Genomic DNA, 23,437 nt, shown 5'->3' with positions numbered 1-23,437 from the left:
ATGTGGTCTTCAGGACCCAGCCAGGGGAGGCACTGGTGTAGGATGATGGTGGGTGGGGCATAGGAGGATGGTCTCAGCTCTCTGCCTTCCACTGTATGGGGCTCCCTTGAGGATGTGGGAGGGGCTGGGCCATCATCAGGCCAGGGACCTGACAGGGCTTCCTGACTGCAGAACCCTCGCTGGTCAGGCCAGGAACAACATGCCCTGGTCCCTCTTCCTGCTGTCCCCAGGAAGAATCTGGCCCTGGAGAAGAAGAACCTGGTCTGAGGGCTATATCAGCAGCAAGAAAGGGTCTAAGGTCAGCTCTGAAGCTGGCCCTGGGGTTGAACTATGGCTGTGTGTGGCGGGGGGGGGGGGGGGGAGTGCATGCTGTTTTCAACCAGAGCAGCACTGGAAGAAGCTAGAATGGGCAATTATAGCACCTCCCCTATGGAACTGTTGAGCCTAGAATGTTCTAGGCAGAGAGAGTGTGATTTCTATACTTTCCCTCTCAGATGGCTCTCTTACTAAGCAGGTGACAGACCCATAGTATATTTTCACACCTTGTTTTGTTTTGTTTTCTGATCTATCTTTCCCTTTCTTCCTTGTTTAGCCTCATTATCACCCATTCACAAAAGTATCTGTGACATCAAGAGTCTGGAATTTGTGTTATATTTTTCTAATATAAATTAAGATAAACATACAACAGCTAAAATTAAAAAATTCACCTCTTAGTCAGGTGTGGCGGCACACAACTTTAATCCCAGCACTCGGGAGGCAGAGGCAGGTGGATCTCTGTGAGTTCAAGGCCAGCCTGGTCTACATAGTGAGTCCTAGAACAGCTAAAGATCCTGTCCAAAAAAAAACAAAACGAAAACAAACTTTCACCCCCTTGCTGGATGTGGTAGTGCTTACCTGTAATCCCAGCACTTAGGAGGTAGAGGCAGGAGATCAAATCTTGAGATTATCCTAGACTACAGGCTAGCCTGGGCTATTTGAGACCTGTTGAAAAATAAAAGATGCCTTCTTGACATTTTGGCTAAGATCAAGTGCAGAGCTTGTGAGCCAGGTGTGGTGTCACGCACAGGACCTTACTGTGTGTGCTCCAGCTGGGCTCATGCCTGCACTGGTAGGGCTTCCCTGTCAGAGGCGCCATCCCATAAAAGGCCACCATGGGTGCTCCACTCACTCACCCCCCACACACATCAAATTTGAACCTGCTGCCTGCATGGCCTGGAGTGTGAACACTGGGTAGGGTGGGCTGAGGAGAACCTACTAGAACAAGACTTTCAAACTTCAGGGTGCTTCTGTGTCATTTAGGGGTGGGCAAGGAAACTGGGACAGCACACTGAGTGTTGGACTCTTAAAAATATTGCTCTGACTGCTAGACTGAGCCTGGGACCCAGGAACTGCAGAGACCTGTCCCACCTTCAGTGATTCTGATCTAGGTGATCTTAGGGTCCCACATCAAGGACTTCATTCCAGACTCAAAGGCGCAACGGTCAGTGCCTTCCCATACAGCATACTCTGCTGTGTGGTGTGGCCTTGTAGCAGCCATTTAACTGCTCTGTGCATGATGGTAGCCATGATGGTGGTGATGGTAGCAATGATGCAATGTAGAACTAAGGTTTTTGAAGGCATGCTCATAAGAGAGAAACTCTAGAAAGAATCAGAGGGGGAGCCGATGAAATGTGGTGGCTTACTTCCTCGAGCATAAGGTGGTGTTCTGACCCCTGCCATTGACATTGTCCTTAGCCTCTCTGAACACCCAGCCCACTTAATCTCCAAGGCTGACTGAAATGAGTTTGGACAGTCAGGACACTGTCACATGTGTGGCTGGCTTGCTGTGTCACAAGCCACTACTCTGGTAGTGAGAGGGCCCTAAACTTTTTCTAGAATATTATTGGGCATGTGAACAACAAACAGGAAAGTTGTGAATGTCCTCCTGCTGGGCTCTGTATCAGAGAGCCCCTCTCAGCAAACAGCCATCACTCTACAGCCCCCGTATTATTGGTGGCTCCATCACCTCTCATCCCTCCATGAAGGTGAGCCCCAGGGACCACTTGCTCCCTGCATCTCTGACTCTCCAGTGCCCTGCCCAGCTCCTTCATGAATAATCAGCCTAACCGTGCCTCTGTCGGTCTCTTGCAGATGTCCTGGCGACCTCAGTACCGCAGTTCCAAGTTCAGGAACGTGTACGGGAAGGTGGCCAACCGGGAGCACTGCTTTGATGGGATCCCCATCACCAAGAACGTACACGACAACCACTTCTGTGCTGTCAATGCCCGCTTCCTGGCCATCGTCACGGAGAGTGCAGGAGGTGGCTCCTTCCTTGTCATCCCCCTGGAGCAGGTAGGTGGCCCTGGTTTCCCTGAGACTTGGAAGGAGAGTAGGCTGGACCTGGGGGCCTGAGACGTGTCTGTTTTTTGTGCAGCTGGTCCTCTGCCTGGAGAACTGGAACGCACTGTCCCTAGAGCCAGCTTGGCTTCTGTCATTCTGTCTCAGTGTTCTTTTGGTATAGAGCAGGAGGAAAACAGAGACAGCTATGGGTGCTTTGGGAACCTCCCTCTGCTGGGAGGCAGCCACCATCTGCCGGGCTGTGGTGCCCACTTCCTGCCTGGAGGCTTTCACCACCTGGCTGATTATGTGACTGCTGCAGGTTAAACCCACAAAGCCTACTGCAGCAATTTTGATACTGTAGTCATTCAGGCACAGTCCCAGGAGGCCTGTGGGAGGTCACAAGCCTCAGGCAAAGTGCTTGCTGTCAGTCTCTCTTGTTTATGCCTGAGCTCCCTCCCAATCCTGGCCTGACTCATCCCTGCTCCAGGGAGGAGGTGCTTATAGAAAGAAACACTGATTCTAGAAATGCTATCAGCTGGTAGCAGGGGCAATTTCCAGGCTTTCCTCCTACAGAGGGGGCACAGCTTTGGGGACTTGGTAAGACGCATCCTCTTTCCCACCCACCACAGGGCCAGCTACAGTGGACCTGAGGACAGAGCTAGACCTCAGGAAGGTCTCAGGAGTGACTCAGGGGCTGGAGGTACTGGCTTTCACACCTGCCAGCCAGGAGGCCTTCCTTACATGCCTCTCTTTTGTTTCACTGTATTGGTAAAGCGGGGTTGTAGCTCTTCTCCCTGCACTGACCACGTTGGCCTCAAGTGGCCACAGACACGAGTGTTGCTCAGGAGCTGCACTGCAGTGGTACCTTGGTGACAGTCATTCGTGAGCCACACACTAGAGATGGGTTGTTCCTTCCTTGGTGAAGTTGGCAGCTTTGCTTGTGGACCTCTGAAATACAGCTTGCCTCCCTTTCCAAGCCAGATGGCCTCAAACCTCTGCCATTGGGCGCTAGCTCAGCTCCAGGCAGCTGTGGAGGCCTGTGGACCCCTGGGATGAATGGGATATGCCCATTGCCTGCACCATATCATGTTCTTACAAACATCGATACTTGGTGCCTTCTTGTACAGCAAAAGTTCTAGATGGAACCAAGATATAAATGTTTAAGTGGGGGAGAAGCAAGGGGAAAGGGAAGAGGAAGAGAGAAGAGGAGAGAGGCTGCCAGGTGGTATTCACCCATAACGCCAGCACTTAGGAGGTTGGAGCAGGTCCAGAAGTGAGATTCTTACCAGAGAAAGGAAAAAAGGGAGTGTAAGAGGGGTGCTGGTCTATCAGGAAAAATGGGAAACATTTCAAAAGGTTCTTAGTATTAATTTTTAAATTGCAGTTATTTACTTTCAGTGTGCATATGTGTACTTATGTGTGTGTCTGTGTTGTGTTGTATGTGTAGTGTGTGTATGTGTGATGTGTGAGTGGTTTGTGCATATGTGTGATGTGTGTGTTGTGTGTATGTGGTGTGCATGTGTGTATGGTGTGTGTGTGACTATGATGTATGAGTGGTATGTATACGTGTATGTGCGTGTATGTGTGGTGTGTATGTGGTGTGTAAGTATATGTGGTATGTGTACGTGTGGAGTATGTGTATATAGCTTATGTGTGTATATGTGTATGTATGTGGTATGTGTGTATGGTGTATGCATATGTGTGTTGTGTGTATTGTTTACTGTATGTGCGTGTGAATGTGGTGTGTGTATGTGTGTGCATGTGTGGTGTGTGTTTATGTATGTGTGGTGTGTGTGGTAGGTGTGTATGTATGTGGTATGTGTGTGGTGTATATGTAGTGTTTGGTGTGTACATATGTATGAGGCATGTGTACATGTGTATGGTTTGTGTGTATGTGGTTTGTGTGAGCTGTGTTTGTATGGAGTATGTTGTGTGTGTGTGTGGTGTGTGTCATGGTGAATGTGTAGGGTTAAAAGACAGCTTTCAGAAGCTGGTTTTGTCCCTCCACTATATGGGTCCCAGGTATGGAATTCAGGTCATTAAGGGCTGGCCACACCTGCATCCACTGAGCCATCTCACTGGCAGCAGGAGAACACCTTTAAAATCATGCTGTGTTGAAGGGCATGATATGTCAAAGCATCTCCCCAAACCATCAGGGAAATGAATGATACAATAGACTATATTTGTAAGCTACTAGTTCTTGTACTACAATGAGGTGCCCAAACAAAATGAAAAGGAAACCACGTGCTTGAGCAGAATATTTTCAGTACGCAACAAATGAAAGGTTTGTGTTCTGGAACATAGAGAGTTCCAGAAAAATCAGTACAAAAGGGAAATGGACAAAAGACCTACATAAGCAATTTGCAGAAGACACACATTTAGTAGAGAATGCCCAAAACTGTGGGATACAGAACCCTTGGTGAGATCAAGTGAGCCGAGTAGCTGGGAGATGCCTATTCAATTCTAAGACACCAGCCAGCATCCCACCCCAAGAATCTGTTCAGCCGAATTGTCTTCAGGTGGATTTAAAATGTTCGCAGATGGGTGTGGTGGCACAAGCCTATGATCTCAGCACTGAGGAAGCAGAGTCATCCTACAATTGCTTTTGGGCTGTGTATTAAGTTCCAGCTAGCCAGGACTATAGCAAGACATTGTCTTTAAAAAAAAAAAAAAAAAAAAAAAAAAAAAAAGGTTAGCAGACATGGCGACACAACTGGGATCACAGCACTTAGGAGGTAGAGTAGGGGAATCACATGTCTAAGACCTATCTAAGTCACACAGACGTACCCTGCTCTAACAAATACACACACTTGTTTAATATTTGCAGCTTTTCTTTTACTTTTTTGGAAACAGGATCTCACTACATATAGCTCTGGCTGGGCTGAAACTCCCTACGTGGATCTTGAATTTACATCGATCTGCCTGCCTCCTCCTCCTGAGCACTGGGATCAAAGGTGTGTGCCACCATGCCCAGCTTGTTTGCAGAATCTTTAACCTCCAGATTTATTGTTGTTATTATTATTTTCATCAGTTAAAAAAAAATTCTCCGGTGGTGGCTTACACCTTTAATTCCAGCATCAGGAGGCAGAGGCAGGGGGGTCTTTGTGAGTTCCAGGCTAGCCTGGGCTACAGAGTGAGTGCCAAGATAGGCTCCAAAGCTACATAGAGAAATCCTGTCTGGAAAAACAAAAAAAAAAAAAAAAAATTCTCTGTGAAGTTGTGTCTTAGTCACTGTTCTATCGCTTGTGAAGAAACACAAGGCAATGCTTATAAAAGAAAACATTTAGTTGGAGTGTGCTTATATTCCAGAGGCTTAGTCCATTATCATCATGGCAGGGAGCATGGTTAGCAGGCATATGTGGTGCTGGAGAAGTAGCTGAGAGCTACATCCCCATCCACAAGCAGAGTGACAGGACTGGATTTAGCACAGACTTTTGAAACCTCAAAACCCACCTCCAGTGACACACTTCCTTCAATAAAGCCACAGCTAATCCTTCTAATCCTACCAAAGAGTTCCACTCTCTGGTGACTAAGCATTCAAACATTGAGTTTGTGGGGGCCATTCTTATTCAAACTATCACAAATTACTTAAAAGCTTCTAAATTCTGCACTCTATACAGAGAAGTTACCCTCCCTGGAAACTCCCTCCCTCCCTCCCTCCCTCTCTCTCCCTCTCTCTCTCTCCTTCATTTGTCCACATTCCTGGGGTTCCACTCACATGGAGTGGGTACCCTGATTCACAGGCTTGCTATAACAGTGAAATTTTGCATGCACCCTGCAGGCCTGTCATGGAGGAAGCAGGTAGCAACACTCCCTTCTCGTGGGTTCCGTGGTCGTCCAGACAGGCCCTGTTACAGTCCCCAGATCACTTCCCATACTTGTGGATGATGAGGAATTCTAGAGGCCGTTCATTTACTTGTATTACATCTATCGTCACAGCGTGTTAATCACAAACATGGAATCACCTGGGACTGGAGATGTAGTTCAGTAGGTAGGGCGCTTGCCTAGCATGCGTGAAGCCTTGCTGTGTAGAGCCACTATGGTGCCCGTGGCTCGGGCTTGTAGTTCTCCTAGTTGTTAGGAGGTAAAAGCAGGAGTATCAAAAGTTCAGAGTTATTCTCCACTACATAGTGAGTCTGAGGCTATCCTGGGGTGGATGGGACCCTGTCTTTAAAACTAAAATCCTTAAAATATGTACCAGTAAACTAAAGCAATAGCAATGTCACTTCACATACTCCTGGAAAACATATTTTTATGAAAAATAATATTTTATTGAGAAATAATATTTTCTAAAGCCACAACAGTTAATATGGGTTTCCAGATGGGCCTGGGTGGTAGAGTGCCCACCTAGCATGTAGAAGGTTCTTGGTTAGATTCTCAGCACTAAAAGAAAAAATAATAATAATAAAATGGGTGAGAAGAATAGCATAGCATTGTTTCTGCTTTTCAAAGTCCCTTTAATGTTCCTCTGGTTTGATAGAGGACAGCTGAACTCTCACATCTGCGTCTGCATTCAGCCCGTGGCAGTTTCACATGAGAAGTTGCTTTAAAATGCCATAAACTCATTAGAGTGGACAAGCAGGCATGTAGAGTGAGTGATGTGCCCAAAGTAGTTTTGAGCCCCTGGATTTTTATTTATGGTAGGTGTCTCAGCTAGGGTTTCTAGTGCTGTGAAGAGACACCATGGCCACAGCAACTCTTATAAAGGAAAACATTTAACTGGGATTGGCTTACAGTTCAAAGGTTTAGGCCAATATCATCATGGTGGAACATGGCGGCAGGCAGGCAGATGTGGTTCTGGAGAAAGAGCAAGAGACTGCCACACTGGGCGTGGCTTGAGCATATATGAGATATACTTCCTCTAACAAGGCCACACCTCCTAATAGTGACACTCCCTATGGGTAAAGTATTCACACATATGACTCTATAGGGGCCATTTCTATCCAAACCACCCCAGGAGGGGCCTGCAACTGTCATGGCATGCATGTGCAGGTCAGAGGACAGCCTGCCACGGTTGGCCATTCCCTGACACTTATGTGGGCACAGGAATATGATAACCCAAGTTGCCAGGTTTGGCAGCAAGTGCCCTGACCAACTGAAATATCTGGATCAGAAGATCCCAGATCATATTTTGGACATCACTTGTGCAGAAGGACATTAATGAGAGAAAACTATTTGTGCTGTGCTGATTTGAAAGGAAATGCATACTTGGTCTCATTTAAAACACCTATATATCTAGAAAAGATCCAAAGGACGGTAGTGTTAAAAGTGATTAGCTCTACATTTTAAATTTTCTTCTTTCTCTGTGATTTTGTTTTGTGATGAGCACTTAAAGCATTATGTGTAGAAAAAAGCATTGTGTCAGGGGGCGAAAATAGAGAGCTGAGACTACAAATCAACTGGGAGAATGTTTGCTTAGCATTTGAAAGGCCCTGGTCCATCCCATGGTAGGGCATGGCTCTAATCCTAGCACTTGGGAGATGGAGATGTTCAAGGTTTGAGGCCAGCCTGGTCTACAGGAGACACCCTCAAAGGTAGGCCCTGTCCACAAAAACTGCGGACAGCTGTAATGGCAGGAAGGAACTCAGTCTTACTTAATCCTCTTGGAATTCAGGGAGCCATCTCCGTCTTCCACGAGGGGAAACTGAGGCTGCACAGACAACTTGAGCTACATCTGAGATCAGCTTCCAGGCTGGGGCAGGAGTTGACTAAAGCCAGCTCCCCTACATCTGCATCCATGACTGCCAGTACTGTGAAGATGATGGGTTCTTTTGGCTCTGAGTGGGTTTTGGAGGAGTGGCCAGTCTTCCTGGGCTCTCGCTCAGCCTCTGCTGTGGTGGCCAACTCCTGATGTTTTCCTAGTTAACATGCAGCTACCAGCTCTCTGCCTCTCAGGAGCGGAATGTTAAGTTGCAGATGGGCAAGCAGTGAGCGCCCTGATTGCTTGGCACAGCTGGCCTGGGCCTTATGAATATTACAGAACTTAGGCACTGTGCCCAGCACCTCATCAGCCATCCGGCCACCCAGTGCCCCACCCCTTTCTTGCTGCACTCCCCAGGGCTGAACCAAACCCCAAGAAGACCAGGGCTGGAAGCACAGATACTCGCCACTTACTAAGCACCAGCTAGTGGGCAGGAAGGACCTTAGCCTGGATATCAAGTGTCTAGATTCTTCCCATAGCCAAGTGAGAACTGTATAGTTGTCACCTGGAAACTTTTTGAGAGTGTAACACACTAAAAATGCAGTTGTTTTCCCCATTTTACAGAGGAGGAGACAGAAGTACAAAGAAATCCACTCCCCCAAGACTGTACAGCTAGAATCTAAAGCCCCAGCTCTCCAGGATGCATGCCTGGCTGCCTCACAGGAGGGTTAGAAAGGGGTTCTTCTGCAGGCGCATTCTGTATTACTGTGATTGGAATACAGACCTCATGCTGCCTGGCTCTGCAGAAGTCACTAAGAAGAAACAGGAAGGGATTTTTAAACTGCATCGCTATCCTGAGAGCCAGCAGTTGGGGAAGTCAGAGGACTCTGGTCCCCAAATCTGAATATACCTTTCCATGACATCAACCAGTTTGTATATTCTATACTAGAACAGAAACAATCAGTCACCCATTCCAAAATTGTGTTGTGTCCCTCTAGGCGGATTGTCAGCCTTGTCTCAGAGTTTCTTTCCTTATCACTTCCTTCATATTTCCCTCATCATTGTCTCTCTGTGAAGTGGGGATTTCCAGATATCCAAGTCCACCAAGTCATATTCCCCCTGAGCTGTTTACCGTGTGCATGGGCAGGTTCCTTCCTGCAATGTGAGGTACAGATGTGATTTTATAATATAGATTATAAATGTCCCGTCGCTGTTACTCTAGGGAGATTCTACCATGTGCTAGACAAAGGCGAGGAGACCAGATAGAGGGATGAAGGGATGGTGCCATTTGTCAGAGCGAGACAGGGAAGGGGTCCTGGAGAGGAAGCCAGACACGTTGACTTCATTTCTTCAGCCATAATGCAAGGACTTGGGCTTCAGCACCATGCTGGGAAACTTGGATCCATGTGCCACCAGATCTGGTCTTCAAAAGGCCGCATGGGTATCCCATAGGTGGATCTGGTAGGTGCACATTACCAAGTAGACCATGCATCTGGCTCAGGCATCAACTCTGTCAGGTAGATGAGCATTTGAGTTGAGTATCTAGTGCTCCCACTAGTGGGGGGAAATGGGGTGTGATGGCACCCTCCATACGCTGGAGCCTCTGGCTGATATATTCTCAGCTGCTATTTGTCTCTGGGTGGGGTCAAACCCACAGCCTCCCTGCCTCCTGCCCATCATGCCATGGCTCAGCCTGCAGAGAAGTTGGTCTTGGGTATCAGGGAAATGCATCCCATATGACCTGGGTCTCACTAGCCCATGTCAGTTTAGAACCAGGCTATGTAGCCTGGTGCTGGGATCATAGAACATAGCACACTGCTCCTGGCCCCATGGGCCCCTCTTGCCTTTTCTTTGTCTCTGACCTCTAGAGGAAGTGCAAATCCACCAGGCAGTCTGAGGACAGCAGAGATCGGGGAAGCAGGTCAGGATGGTGACTGGGCCCCAGGCCTCAGGGGCAGATGCCCTGTTCCAATCTCTGTCATGTTACTCTGGTGCTGTGTGACCTTTGGAGTCACTTAACCTTCCTATGCCCTGTTCTTTCTGTCCACAAACTGAAAAGGTTGGACTCCATGATCTATAGAACTCGGTGAAGCTCTTACACTCTGTTCCCTGCTAACACCATTCTGTTCAAACATGTCCTCACTGGTGTTGCAAGTTGATGCTGTACAGTAGACAAAGATGGCTGCTCCCTCTCAAGACCCATTTCAAATGCCAGCTCTGTAAAACCTTTGCCAGCCCAAAACCTAACTACAGATAGTCTGTGTCTCCCTTGCTAGAGCACTTGGCTGCTCCTTTATTCACCATGTGGTTTTATGATCTACCCATTCACCTATCCATCCATCCACTCACTTGTCTATCAACACACCCATTCTTCCCTCCATCTAAGAACCATCCAAAAAATGTTTATTAAGCACCCAGTATCCTTCAGTCACAGCTCCTGCCCAGGGGTGGTGGCACATGATTCTAATCCCAGCATTTAGAAGGCAGGCAGATCTCTGTGAGTCCGAGGCCAACCTGGTCTACAGAGCGAACTCCAGACCAGCCAAATAAACATAGTAAGATCCTGCCAAAAACAAAACAAAGAAAAAAAAATAGTTCCTACACCAGGGATGGAAGTAAACAAAACCAAGCCCTTATCCACATGAGTTCACAGTCTAGTTGGCTGTCTTGGTGGTGAGGGCATGTCTAGTTTGCACAGTGGCAAAAGACCAGTTTGGATGGGGTCACACCTGGCACCTTGGACTGAGCTGAAACTTGTCCCAGCGGCATGGTCCCTACTTCCCCTTACAGCCAGCCTGCTGACCCAGCAGCAGCCTTCACTTTGGAGTTAAGTCCAAAAATCACTGAGCCAGGCAGTTCCATGGCTCATAGCATGCTGGGATGCCCAGCCTAGAGGGCTGCGGTGAGATCAGCCTTTATGCTACCCCACCCTCTCCTAACATCAGCTCTGAACTACTTCCCACTCAGACAGCCCCCCCCCAACCTCCCCCACTCCTGGGGAATTCAGAGAGCTTTTCCAAATCCATTTTTCCCATCTTTCCTCAGTCATCCTTTGTTCTTCAAGCTGCCTTCACCTTCCACTTGATGCAATTTCCATCTCAAAGCCTGTGACAGGTTGAGTATAGTAGGTGACTTTGGGAAAGGGGGAGACTTGGGCTGAGAGAGAGAGAGAACATGCACCAGAAACCCCAACTTTATTCCATTTGTCTGAGGCCTAAGATTGACAGTTTTGCTTTGTGGGTTTGCCTTTTTTGGAAGAATAGATGCTTATTTTGGGGAGAAGAAAAAAGGTGAAGGCAAGCCCTTCCTCCAAGATGGAAATGTCTCAAATGCATTTTATTTCAATGTTTTGAGATGAGGATTTGGGGATCTCTAGGCCAGGGACATAGCATGGCTGGTGGGTATTTGGGGGAGTCTGAGAAGGCATTTGCAGAGCTGGCCCCTGCACCACAAGGGGGTTCCCATTCTCCACAAAGCCAGCATCTAGGTAGCACCTGGTTTGCTGAGCCATGAACCTGCAGAGCTGAATCAGGCTGTGAATGAATGCTCCCTCTGCCCAGCCCTCAGGTCTACCCCACAAAGCACTTTGTGAGTCTGAACTGCTTCCTGTTTTCTGAAGCATTCGGGAATCATAGCCCCAACCCCTAGTTGTACAACCCTAGCAACTTTGCCTCAGTTTCCCTGTGGGTGAAAGCCTAATGGTCCTTGTTTCTCAGGGTATTGTGATGATTACATAAAATGTCGGACACAGAGTCTGCCACACAGCATGTGCTCATTGACCAGGAGCTACAGTTATGTAAAGGGCTCCTTCCTGCTCATCCCCCTTTCTTAGCAATGGCCACTAAAGCCTACAGCCAGCAAAGGGGAGGCCTGTCTGGGACAGTTCCCTATTACCCCTGTCCGTGAGTGCTCACCTTTCCAAAGGAGAAGCATACACATAAGTGAAGCCATTTTTGTCTGAGTGGAATTGCAGGGACGGTGCTGAAGGTTCCAGGGTTATAGCTGCTGTGGCTGGGTCCTGGAAATACATGCTCTGAGGAGACTGATGGATTAGCCTGCCAGCTTCTCTGTGGAGGGGCTGGCTGCCTGGACATGCATGTGGGATAAGGCCCAGAAGGGTCTATCACAGCCTCTGAACATGCAGTCCTCAGGCCAGAACTTCCATTGTATTGTAAGATAAAGTCCAGGTGGATAGGAGAAAAATGGTGGGGCCAAGGCCTCTCTGAACCTCGCTGGTGCAGATGGAGACCAACCCTCCCTGAAACTGGCCTGAGTTGGAGAATCTGTGTCCCCAGCTGGCCTGATGCCACAGGGTCCTCTGCATGCATGGAGTTCCAATCCTAGTTGAGACAGAAAAGTCAGAGGGGACCTTACAACGGGGACAGATTCTGACCCCTAAGAGATAGGTTGTGACCAAATGTGCCTGGACAGCCTCTGGCCCCTTTTCAGGAATTTACCCTTGGTCACATCTCAGAATTCTAAGTTCCTCTACAAAGGTGTTGGAGATGACAACAGCTTCCCCCCGGGAAACGTGCACTGGGTTAAGGTCAGGAGCCCCAAAGGAGTTGCTGATGAAATTCCGGATGGCAGTAGAATGTGCATGTGGGGTAGCCATCCCCAGGCTCCTGAGAGAGGGGACCGAGAATATGCACCCCTCCATGCACACACAGCACCCCTCCACTGAAGACTCAGCATGTCCAATCCCACCTCCCAGGGCTTCAGGGAACAAAAGTGACATAGGATGTGCAAAAGTAGGGAGGGGACTAAGCATCTTCTCAGGGCCCAGTGGGGTCCAGAGGCCTCAGCAAGTCACAATGGCTGCCTGTGTGCCTCTCCTCATCCCCCCTATTTCCATCCCAAGGCTTTTAAAGCCATCTGGGCTTGTGGGGGCAAATGATGGGTCACTGCTTCCACAGCCTCTCGGAATAAATTCTGGCTCTGCAGCATCCGCTCACAGAGTGCTCCTACTCCTCCTCTGCCCCACCCCCACCCCCAGTGTACTCATCTAAGACCTTGATTTTAGTTGCTAAGCAACCTGTGCCTAAAATTCCAAGTAGGTCTTCAGGTGAACACAGAAGGAGGGAGCAGTGCTTAAAACTGCAGTCTATGTGTAGAGACACCAAGGGCCTGAGAGGGTGAGAGACTTGGTTGAGGCTGCACAGCTAGTTAGTGCACGTGAGAGAGAGAGAGAGAGAGAGAGAGAGAGAGAGAGAGAGAGAGAGAGAGAGAGAGTGTGTGTAGGTCAGAGGTTGATATCAAGTATCTTACTCAACTGCTTTCCTTTTTTTTTTTTTTTTTTTTTTTTTTTTTTTGAGACAGGGTCTCTCATTGAACCAGAGCTCATGCTCCACAGGCTAGCTAGCAAGCCGCAAAGCCATAGGGAGTGTTCTGTTTCTGTTTCTGCCTCTGCAATCCTGGGATTATAGGCTCACACCACCACACCTAGTGGTCATGGGAGCAATGGGACTTGGTCTCCAGTCCTGATGATTTATGAGCGCCTTCCTTTCACAGCACTGTGCTAAACTAAGGTGGCATCCAGGTGACATGAACATTCCAGGGACATGCCTTATGGAGTGCTATCTTACTCAACAGGAAGTCGCATGCCCAGGGGGCATGGGGCATAGAAAGTTACGGATCCCTCCATAGGGCAAAGCTGATAAGAGCATACACCAGATGAACCGAAGAAATGGATCCATTGCTGCAGCCATTATGTGTGCACCAGCCCTATGGACATGCAGGGTGGAGCTTTAACCATAGTCGGCCAAAGAACTTCAAAGTAGCAGTGAGAGACAGGAGAGCATAGCTGAGTGGTAAAGTGCTTGCCTGGTGTTTGTGAGGCCCTGGGTCCAATCCCTAACCCTGCTAACAAAAAGAAGGGAGGGAGGGAAGGAGGTAGGGAGAGAGGGAGGGAGACAGAGAGAGAGAGAGAGAGAAAGAGAGTCACAGATAGCATAAGCAGTATTTTGAGGCCATAGCAGAATATGACCTGGATATCTCATGCTGCCTACTAATGAAAGTGGTACTGGCTCTGTTAATCCCCAGGGGTTTATAGACAAAGAGTGTGCGAGACTTAGGGGCCGCACCTAAGAAAATAAAGCTTCAATTTTCCTCCAAAAACTCACAGGCCTCAGTGAATAGTGTGTAGAACCACCTGGGTTAAAAGACCCAGAAACAGAATCCCGGACAGGACATCACTTAATAACACAAGGGCGGGCAGAGCTGCCCTAGATGAAGCCTCGTGGAAGGGCAGTGGGGCTGGTCTGAGTGCCCCACACAGCGGGAGTGTCCCAAGATCTAGGGCAGTCAGGAAGCTTGCCTTCTCTGTCAGGTTCTTCGGAGCCTTGGGCAAGTCCTTTGTCCCTTCTGGGCTTCAGTTTCCCTGTAGAGTGAGCTGTTGAGTGGTGGTCCTCCCAAGTCTTCCCGTCCCTGACATCCGGGAATCTGCCTTCCTCCTAGCTGGAGAGACAAAGCCCCAGAAGTGTGGGTGTGTGGGCACCCTGGACCGCTGAGTAGGAACAGCTGGGGCCAGGCTGGCTGGCTCCCAATTGTTCTTGGGAGTGGAGGAAGGCTAGATAGGGGCCTCTCCAAAGTGACAGCTGGGTGAGCCTGGCTAGGGGGCTGGGCCACGCCTGCCATCTGGGCCTCCTTTCCTGCCTTCCCTGCATGGCAGGGCCAGACTGCAGCCTGGAGGAGGGGAGTGCCAGTCTGCTGGCTCCTGGGTGTCAACTCTGTCCCCTGCCCTTTCTCATCCAGGTCTCATACAAAAGAGGAAGGGACCCACAGTCCCAGGTCCAGTTAACTCATTTGGACAGAGAGCAACTTGCAAGAATTGATTCTCTCCTTCTACTGTGTGGGTACCAAGTTGCCAGGCTTGGCTGCCAAGTGCCCCTACCTGCTTGGGATCCTCCCTCCCTTTGCACTGTGCTTCTCTGCTAGGATCCACCCAAGGGAGCTCCACCACCTGGGACCCCATCTACTCATACACAAGCCCTGGTTTCCAGACACCGGATCCTCCATGCAACTTAAACCTCAAAAATGAAGCTACTCAGGTCCTCCATGGAAGGCAACCAGCATGATCAGCATCTTCCTCAAGATTCACACACACACACACACACACACACACACACACACACACACACGCACGCACAAACACACACAAACACATGAGCGAGAGAGACAGAGAGAGGGACAGAGAGGATACAGGGATGTACACACACACACAGTTTTCTACTTACAGAAACTCAACTGAGTTTTCGTATGTGTGGCCTGGCAGATGGCTCAGCAGGTGAAGGGACTTTTCTTCCAAATCTGACAACTTGAGCTCAAGCCCTGAGACCCACATGGTGGAAGGGTGGAACTGCGATTCCCCACAGCTGTCCTCTGACCTCACACTGTGGCATAGGTGCCCCCCCACACAAAGTAAACAAATAAATGAATGAAAAAAAGTCAGATTTTTTTTTTTAACTCCATGTACTCAGTGGAAACTCTACTTCTTGTTTGGAATTCTGAGCTTCTTCCGTGTCTACAGTTGTGCACAGCTCTCCCTTGTGAAGCAGGCCTACAGCTGCAGTAGCCCCCTCATGTGACCACCAAGGACACTAATCTGTAACGTGCACCTAAGCTGTGATGTGCAGGGGGTCAGCATATTCATGCATGGCTTACAATGGGTCAGTAGGACACAGGCTGCCTGGTGTGAAGGTGCACCTGCATATATGTGCCCACTTTAATGCAGATGCCTAGTCCTCTCTGCATCTCGCCTTCTTTCTAAACTCTATACCTTGGACATCATCAGATATCAATAGTTTCCCCTTCTGTTTTCACCTGCGTGAGTCTCCCTTGTCAACATGTGTATCATATGCCGGCCACACTTGCATACTGATGGGTGATTAGACTATTTGCCAGCCTTCACCATCATGGCATGGCAGAGAATAATTGTGAGCATGCTGCTTTTACAGGGGTAGAGATGTATGTGGAGACTAGATCTTTTTTTTTTTTTTTTTTTGGTTTACTTATTGCATGTGTGTCTGTGCACCATGGTAATGGCTGGTGCTTTGGGTATTCTGATTCTGGAACTTGAGTTATAGACAGTTATAAGCTGCCTTGTGAGTACTAGGAATTGAACCCAGGAATATGTGCTTTCTCCCAAGAAACACAGAGAGCCATGTATTTCCAGCACTGCAGTAAGCAAAGAAAGGATTTTTTTTTTTTGTGGCTTTTTGTTTGTTTTTGAGACAAGGTCTCTCTATGCAGCCCTTGCTGTCCTGGAGCTGGCTATATAGACCAGATTGGCCTGGAACTCACAGAAATCTTCCTGTGTCTGCCTTCAAGTGCTGCTATTAAAGGTTTGTGTCACCATGCCTGGCACAATGAAAGATGTCTTAACAAGGACACAGAAAGTAGTAACCACAAACACAAGTGGTACATTGAAATTTCATTAAAAGTTAAACCATTTGCATATCAAAAGTTACTGAACAAGTCTATGCAGCATGCAGGAAGCCCTGGGTTCCATCCCACCCTGGGAGTTGTGGCCTCTGACTGTAATCCCAGCACTCAAGAAGTAGAGGCAGGAGGATCAGAAGTGCAAGGTCATCTGGGAGTGCAAAGCCAGGATTTATTGCTCCAGCAAGAAGGCAAACAACATTCAGGGGTGATAGTTCCCTGGTTCCAAAAAGGATAGAACCAATGATGTATGATGGAAGTTTTAAATGGGCCAAATGGGGGTTGGGGAAGGCTTGGATTGTTCTTTCATAAATGTGGGCATCTCTGCATGTGGTAGGCCTAGGAAATGCAGCTTCTCAGAGCAGCTTCCAGGAGTATGTGTACAACTGAGATGAACAGCTCTTTCTGTGAGTTAAAAGTGCTCCTTTCTCTGGCATGTTAATGTCTGTGTGCTTTGGCCATCCTTGTTCACCAACAAAATGCAAATCAAAATCCCAGGTTTCTGCTGCACACCCACAACTCTGAAGATAATTTACTCTTCATCTGTTTGTTCAGGTGTTTTATCTTGTTTTATTCTGAGACAGGATCTCAGGCAGACCAAAACGGACTGTTTATGTAGCTGAGGCTACCCTTGAACAACTTGATCCTCCAGCCTCTTTCTTCTTAGTGCTAGGATTCCAGATGTGCTTCACTGTATATTGCTTTCTGGGTACTATTACTGTAGGGTTATGTTAGCGCCAGGGGTTAAGTGAAGAAATGTGCCATGTTTATTTTTCCTTTGGTAATATGTTAAAATACTCTCCACATACCATGTTTTAAAATTAGTAACTTAGTATGTGTGTATGCACATGGAGAGCAGGTGCATACCCCAATAAAAGTACAGAGGCCAGAATAGGATGTGGGTATCCTGCTTTTCCATTCTTCCTTTTATTCTTTTGAGATGGGGACTCTCAGTAAATCTGGGGCTAGGCTGGAAACCAGCAAACTTTAATCATCCTCCTGTCTCCATCTGTGCACACCCACACTGCTGGGATTCGAGGCCTGAATGTGGCCACATCTGGCTTTTTACATGGATTCTGGGGATTTGAACTCAGCTCCTCAGACTCTTACCCACTGAGCCATCGCCTCAACCCCATGTAAGTCTTACATATTCTTTGTTACATGCATTTGCCATTTTGTTGCCTTTTACTACTGTATCTGCTCATTGATAATGACATCTTTGAAAGCCATGGGTAGAAATACACTAATGTTATTATTTCATCAGATTTGCTAGTTGTTTACTGTAATTTTCTGTGGTTCCCTTGAGTTCCAAGGGATACTGGCATTCACAAGTAGGGACAGCTCTGCCTGTCCTTGTAACTTTTATCATCTTTTTCTTTTCTAATTGCATTGGGTGGGACTTTGGTGATGGCCTGTTCCACAGTTTGGGTAAGAAAAATCGATTTGCATCCCAACATTTTACTATTGATCTTTCAAGCACATTACAATGTCTGGGTGGGTTTTATAGTAAGAGCAATCTAAATTTGACCTTGAACTTGACAGTGCTGGATAACTATGTGTTCAAAATGAGGCAGAGTCTTCTTTCTTCCTTCCTTCCTTTCTTTCTTTCTTTTTTGTTTTTGTTTTGTTTTGTTTTTGTTTTTGTTTTTTAAGACAGGGTTTCTTATATTGCTTTGCTTTGGAGCCTGTCCTGGAACTAGCTCTGTAGACAAGGCTGGCCTCAAATTCACAGAGATCCGATTGCCTCTGCCTCCTAAGTGCTGGGATTAAAGATGTGCACCACCAATATCCAGCTTCTTTTTTCAATTATTATTTTTACATGTTTTTATTTACTTGCATGAGTATGTGTGTGCGTGCGTGCGTGTGTGCGTGCGCGCACGTCACTGTAGGCATGAGGAGGTCAGAGGACAGCTTGTAGGAACCAGTTCTCTCCTTCCACTACATGGATGAGCCTTCATCCCTGTCATCTCACCTTCATAGGTAGGGTCTTAAAGACAGAAAGTTTCCTTAGGGACATTTCCTGTGGTTGACACAAGACCTGGCACACAGTACATCATCAGGCTGTGCTCAGATGTGTGGGTACTGAGTGAGACCCTGGGGAGCTCTGTGCTTTGCCCTGGGGGGGTCAAAGATATGTGGTATCAGAGTAGAGAAGAGCCTGGACTTAGGACAAGGGGGGTGAATAATATTCAGGAGATGAAGGAACCTTCCCCGTCCCTGAAGTGTCCTAAGCCACTGCACAGCTTTGGGGTGGGAGTGGGAGGGTTGGGGGAGGGAGGGAGATATTCCAGAAGATCAGCTCTCTCCTGGCAGCTGGTGGGAACTTCCTTTCTTCATTTGCTTCCCTTCCTCAGTTCCTCCCCAGTGAATTCTCTTGGCAGAATCCCAAAGGCAGGGGAGTGGCCTGAGAAGGTCCTTCTGGCCTTCCTGAGTGAATTCCTGGATGGCTTGTGAGGAGAGGGAGGGTGCAGGCATGGTGTAGCAGTGCCAGTGTTGGAGGGTGATGAAGACACTGACAAACTTTCTGCCTCTCCCAGCCCTGGGATGGACAAGGGGCTTCACAGTTGTTCCAACCTCTTGACCCTGAGACACAATGTGATCCTCTAAAAAGTTCACATTCAAGAGTTGCATAAAGATTAAATCATGAAAGATACCTTCATAATGTTTTAAGCGAGTTTATAATCTTGTCTGCATTCAAAGTCATTCTTGGCTGCATGGGGGTCCAGTTTGGACACACCTGATAGGCTACTGCAATCATCCTGAGTAAAATTCCTCAGAAAAGTTAGCAAAAAAATACAATGCTGAGGAGATGACTCTGTGGATAACATGTCTGTTGTGTAAGCATTGGGACCTGGGTTTGAATCACCAGCAACTACATAAACATGGGCAACTACATGGGTGTAGCCATGATCTCCTATAACCCTCTAACTTTGAAGGTTGGAAACAGGATTGCTGGGACTTGGCAGTCTGCCAATCTACATCTAGGTTCAGTGAGAGACCCTGTCTCGTGGGGATAAATGGAAAGTAATAAAGAAGGGATACTCAGCATTCTCTCCTGAACTCCGTTTGTGCACCATCATATACAAGTGCACATACACTGTACACATACATCCCACATCCACTAAATACACTCACATACACACAATATAAGTAAGTAGGCAGATGGATTGTTAGATGGATGGATGATGGATGATAGATGGATGGATGGATCGATGGAGACATAGATAGACAGATAGACAGACAGATAGGATGACTGATAAATAGGTATGTACACGCACAGGTGGATAGATAGGTGAATGAATGGATAAGAACACACATGGCTTTTAGTCAGGATGTGGGCTTGGTCACCATGCTACCAGAAACTACAGCATAACTGTGGCTGAATTGGTTGGTGACTCTCAACTCTTGCTCCCCAGAGGAAGATGCTGTCCTCTTCTCAGTTGATGAAAATACTGCCCTTGGAGGAGTCTTGCTTGGCTCCCTGTCCCTGCATAGCCCACACAAACAGCTCCTTTCTGGTCCAGGGTCATCCATTGCTTTGAAGTCCCCAAGGCTCTCTGCTTCTAGTTGAAGCCCCTCTTGGCTCCACCTCCTGCCTTTACTGTCTCTGAGCTCTCCTGGGCCTCCCTACTTCCATGTTCTGGGCCAACCTGCTACTTCCCACTGTGTCCCCTCCATTAGGAATGTAGCACTCAGCCTACCTCCACCCTTGTCCTGCTATGCTCAGCCCACAGAGCCAAAGATGCTAGTCCTTTGAGGCTGCCACTACACCAGGCCATCCTTCCTCCCCAGTAGCCAGCCTGGGCTGGAATCCCAGGCAGAGTCCTGCTGGAAGGAGACCTTCAGTGTTGGAGTGTGCTGAGGACTCTTGACTGTGGTTCAGGTCTGCCTGGTGATGGGGCTTTAGATTTCAGACCCCAGGTCAGTGAGATCAGCGAGCTTTGTGAACAGGGCAGAGTTTCCTGCAGACCCCATTCCACCCACAACCACTCCCTCATGGACAAACAGCCTTTTGGGGGGTCAGCAACTTGGAGTACATAAGCCAGTTTGCACTGGATTTGCCTCTTTGTTCCCTGTCAGCCTCATTGTGCCTCATCTGTGGCATGGGAATGTGAACTGAAGACAGTTGGTAAAGAACACAGGAGCTGGTTCTGGGCTGTGCAGAAGAAGCTGCTGGAATTGACGGGAGGGACAACAGAGCAGTAAATAGCCCGTGTGGCCATAAAGGACATTGGTAGTGGATCTTAGTACGCTGACTCAGTCACTTCCTAGCCCAGTTAGAACAAAAGCCTTAGCTTTCCTCATGTGTGTGTGCAAGTGTGTGTGTGTGTATGTATGTATGTATGTATGTATGTTTGTTTGTATGCCATAAGTTGACATCTCATGTGCCCCCTTATTTACTGAATATGGGGTTCCCCAGTTCAGGTGGCTGACTGGCCATTAGGTTCAGAGATCCATCTGTCTCCACCTCCCAGAGCTGGATGGCATGTAGGCACTCCTGGCTTTTTTATGGGTTCTGGGTGATCCAATTCGGGTCCTAATGCTTGGGTGGCAAGCACAGTACTGACTGAGTTCCTTCCCTCAATCCTGTCTCCTCTCTGTCTGTCTGACATTGGGTCTCCCTCTATGTAGCCCTGCCTGACCTTAGGTGTGCTCTGATTCTCCTCCTCTGCCTCTGAGTGCCAGTTTGTCTTCTTATTTACAAACCAGCACTTTGGAGAGTGACCAGCATGCAACTGTGGAGGATTCTCATGGCCCAGGGCTGTTAGAATCTGGATGGCTCTCACCAGATAGTCATGATAACCCTAACAAGGGCTGCTTTCACAGGTGAGACAACTGAGCCACTTCGCCAAAGTCACCCAGCCAGAAAGTGACAAGGCCAGAATAGAAAGGGTGATGTGAGCTAGCTAGCTAACATAGTACCTGGCACTCGGTGAGTCCCCATCTGAGAGATGGCCTGAGCCATCTGCCACTCCAAGTGTCCATCTGCAGACACAGGCCTGACAGTGGGGAGAGGCCAGGGAACTCCAAGAGATCAGAGAACCTTCTGGATCTTGTCAAGCCAGTCAAGAGATAAACAAGGAAGAAAACATGCAATGGCCATTTCCAACCATAATGATGTGGTAGAAACTGGGGGGGGGGGGTAGGTGGGCGGGGGCTGTGAGGTGAGTGGGTCAGGGAGACCTCCAGATACTTCTGATGCAAAGGAGCCAGGCATGCAGCAGTATGAACAAGAATGTCTTAGGAAGAGAGGCATGAGTGGAGGCAGAAGAAAGGCCCACAGGGTGGAACCCCAAGAATGAGCATGGGCAGTCCATGAGGCAGGCAGTGGCTGAAGATCCACTAAGGCTTTGAGTTTTCTTTTGTAAGCCATGAGAGGCCTCTGGAGGGTTCCAAGTTCAAGTTGGCATCTTACTTGAGCTAAACAACGAAAACCATGTAATAATACATCTCTCTGATTTAGAGTCTGGACTACCTCATCCTTCATGGACCTTCAACTAATGTGAAAGTAGTCCACAGCCTTTGTCTCTCAGGTCATACCTGGGTGGGGTTTTGTTGTTGAGGATGGGTGTCATATAGTCCAGCCTGGCCTTGAACTCCTATACAGCCAAGGATACCTCGGACATCTAATCCTCTTGCCTCTACAAGTGCTGGGATTATAGGCATGTGTCACCACACCCAGTTTACTTGGTTCTAGGGGTTAAATCCAGGCCTATACACCTAGATGAGCTATATCACACCTTAGTGTTTAAATCTACAGGGGCCTCTTAGCTTCCCTGAAAAAACGGTCAAGTTCCTAATGGGAACCACATGCACCTGCTCTGACTGAGGCACATTGGGAAATAGGTAGGAGGAAGGAGTGTGGTAGGACTCCTGAGGGGTGGGGTGGGGGTACAGGGTGATATATCATCTCTGAGAGAAATGCATTACTTTGCATAAACACAGGCTGGGCCACAGACACCAAGAAGGTGACTCCATCTCTGTGACTGACTTGACCATGGACCTCAGTTTCTTGAAAAGTAGTGTGTGAGGCTGCCTCTGAGCTTGAAGAAACCCGAGTTTTCTTAGGGCAGGTTTGGGCTCATCAGAGAAATCCCTGACAGTCTCTAGGTAATAAAGGTTCTGTTTAGAGCCACCAAGATAGCAGGTAAAGGTGCCTGCCTGCCACCAAGCCTGACAAGCTTGAGTTCAACCCTTGGAACTCACATGGTAGAAGGAAAGAGCCCACTCTCAAAAGTTGTCTTTGGAGCCTCTGCCTTGGAAAAGGTTGAGCTGCTCCTTGTCTGAAACCTAGAGCAGCGCAGCCATCGCCCTCTGCTGGTAAAATTGCAATAGCACAGCCTCATTGTTAACAACTGTGACCCTCCCTAATAATCACCCCCCCTAAGTGCCTGTAATAGGGGAATGACATCAGTACTTGCCTGTGGGTATTGAATGAGTGCCCTTTGTCAATCAGGGAACTACCCTGCCCCTCCCGTGACCAGGTGTTGCAGACTATCAGTCCTGCTAGTACCCACCTGGGGAGTAATAGCAGCATTTAGAAGGCAGAGGCAGGAGAAGTTCGTGTTCAAGGCCAGCCTGGGAGAGGCCAGGGACTGGAGTTTGGTTCCACAGCATCCATGTAAAACTAGAAGTGACAGCATATGTGTCTCATCTCAGTGCAGGGCCCCTGCAAGCAGGCAGGACAGTCCCTGGGAACTACCTGCATGTGGACTAACCGGGACACCTGCATGTGGACTAGCCTGGACCCCTGTAGGTGGGCTAGCCTGGCTTTCACATTGAAGAGCAAGAAGGAGCTAGAAAGATGCCCCACAGTGGGAAGATGGACAGATGGTTTCAATGCTGAAGAGCATTTGCTGCTTTTGCAAAGGACCCAATTTTGGTTCCCGATACCAAGTCAGGCAAATCACAACCACTATTCAACTCCTGGGTACCTGCCATCCTCGTCTGCCCTCCTCCACAGGCACACAGAGACACATAAATAAAAATAAACATCAAACAAAAAAGCACTAGGTGTTGTGGCACATGCTCTTAAAG

The 23,437-nt window shown here is 48.2% G+C and overlaps 1 protein-coding gene across 1 annotated transcript in view; it reads left to right on the top strand.

Annotated features, from left to right (window-relative positions):
- The window catches only part of Coro2b (coronin 2B), a 103,986-nt gene that overhangs the window by 42,779 nt on the left and 37,770 nt on the right, over positions 1–23,437 (top strand). The window contains exon 2 of the mRNA XM_051197706.1: positions 2,131–2,331. Within this exon, the coding sequence (XP_051053663.1) occupies positions 2,131–2,331 (201 nt within the window). The remainder of the gene's footprint in view (positions 1–2,130; positions 2,332–23,437) is intronic.

The sequence above is a fragment of the Phodopus roborovskii genome, unplaced genomic scaffold (assembly GCF_943737965.1).
Source record: "Phodopus roborovskii unplaced genomic scaffold, PHOROB, whole genome shotgun sequence".
In the NCBI taxonomy this organism is placed as follows: Eukaryota; Metazoa; Chordata; class Mammalia; order Rodentia; family Cricetidae; genus Phodopus; species Phodopus roborovskii.
This window is presented reverse-complemented; position numbering and strand designations above follow the sequence as displayed.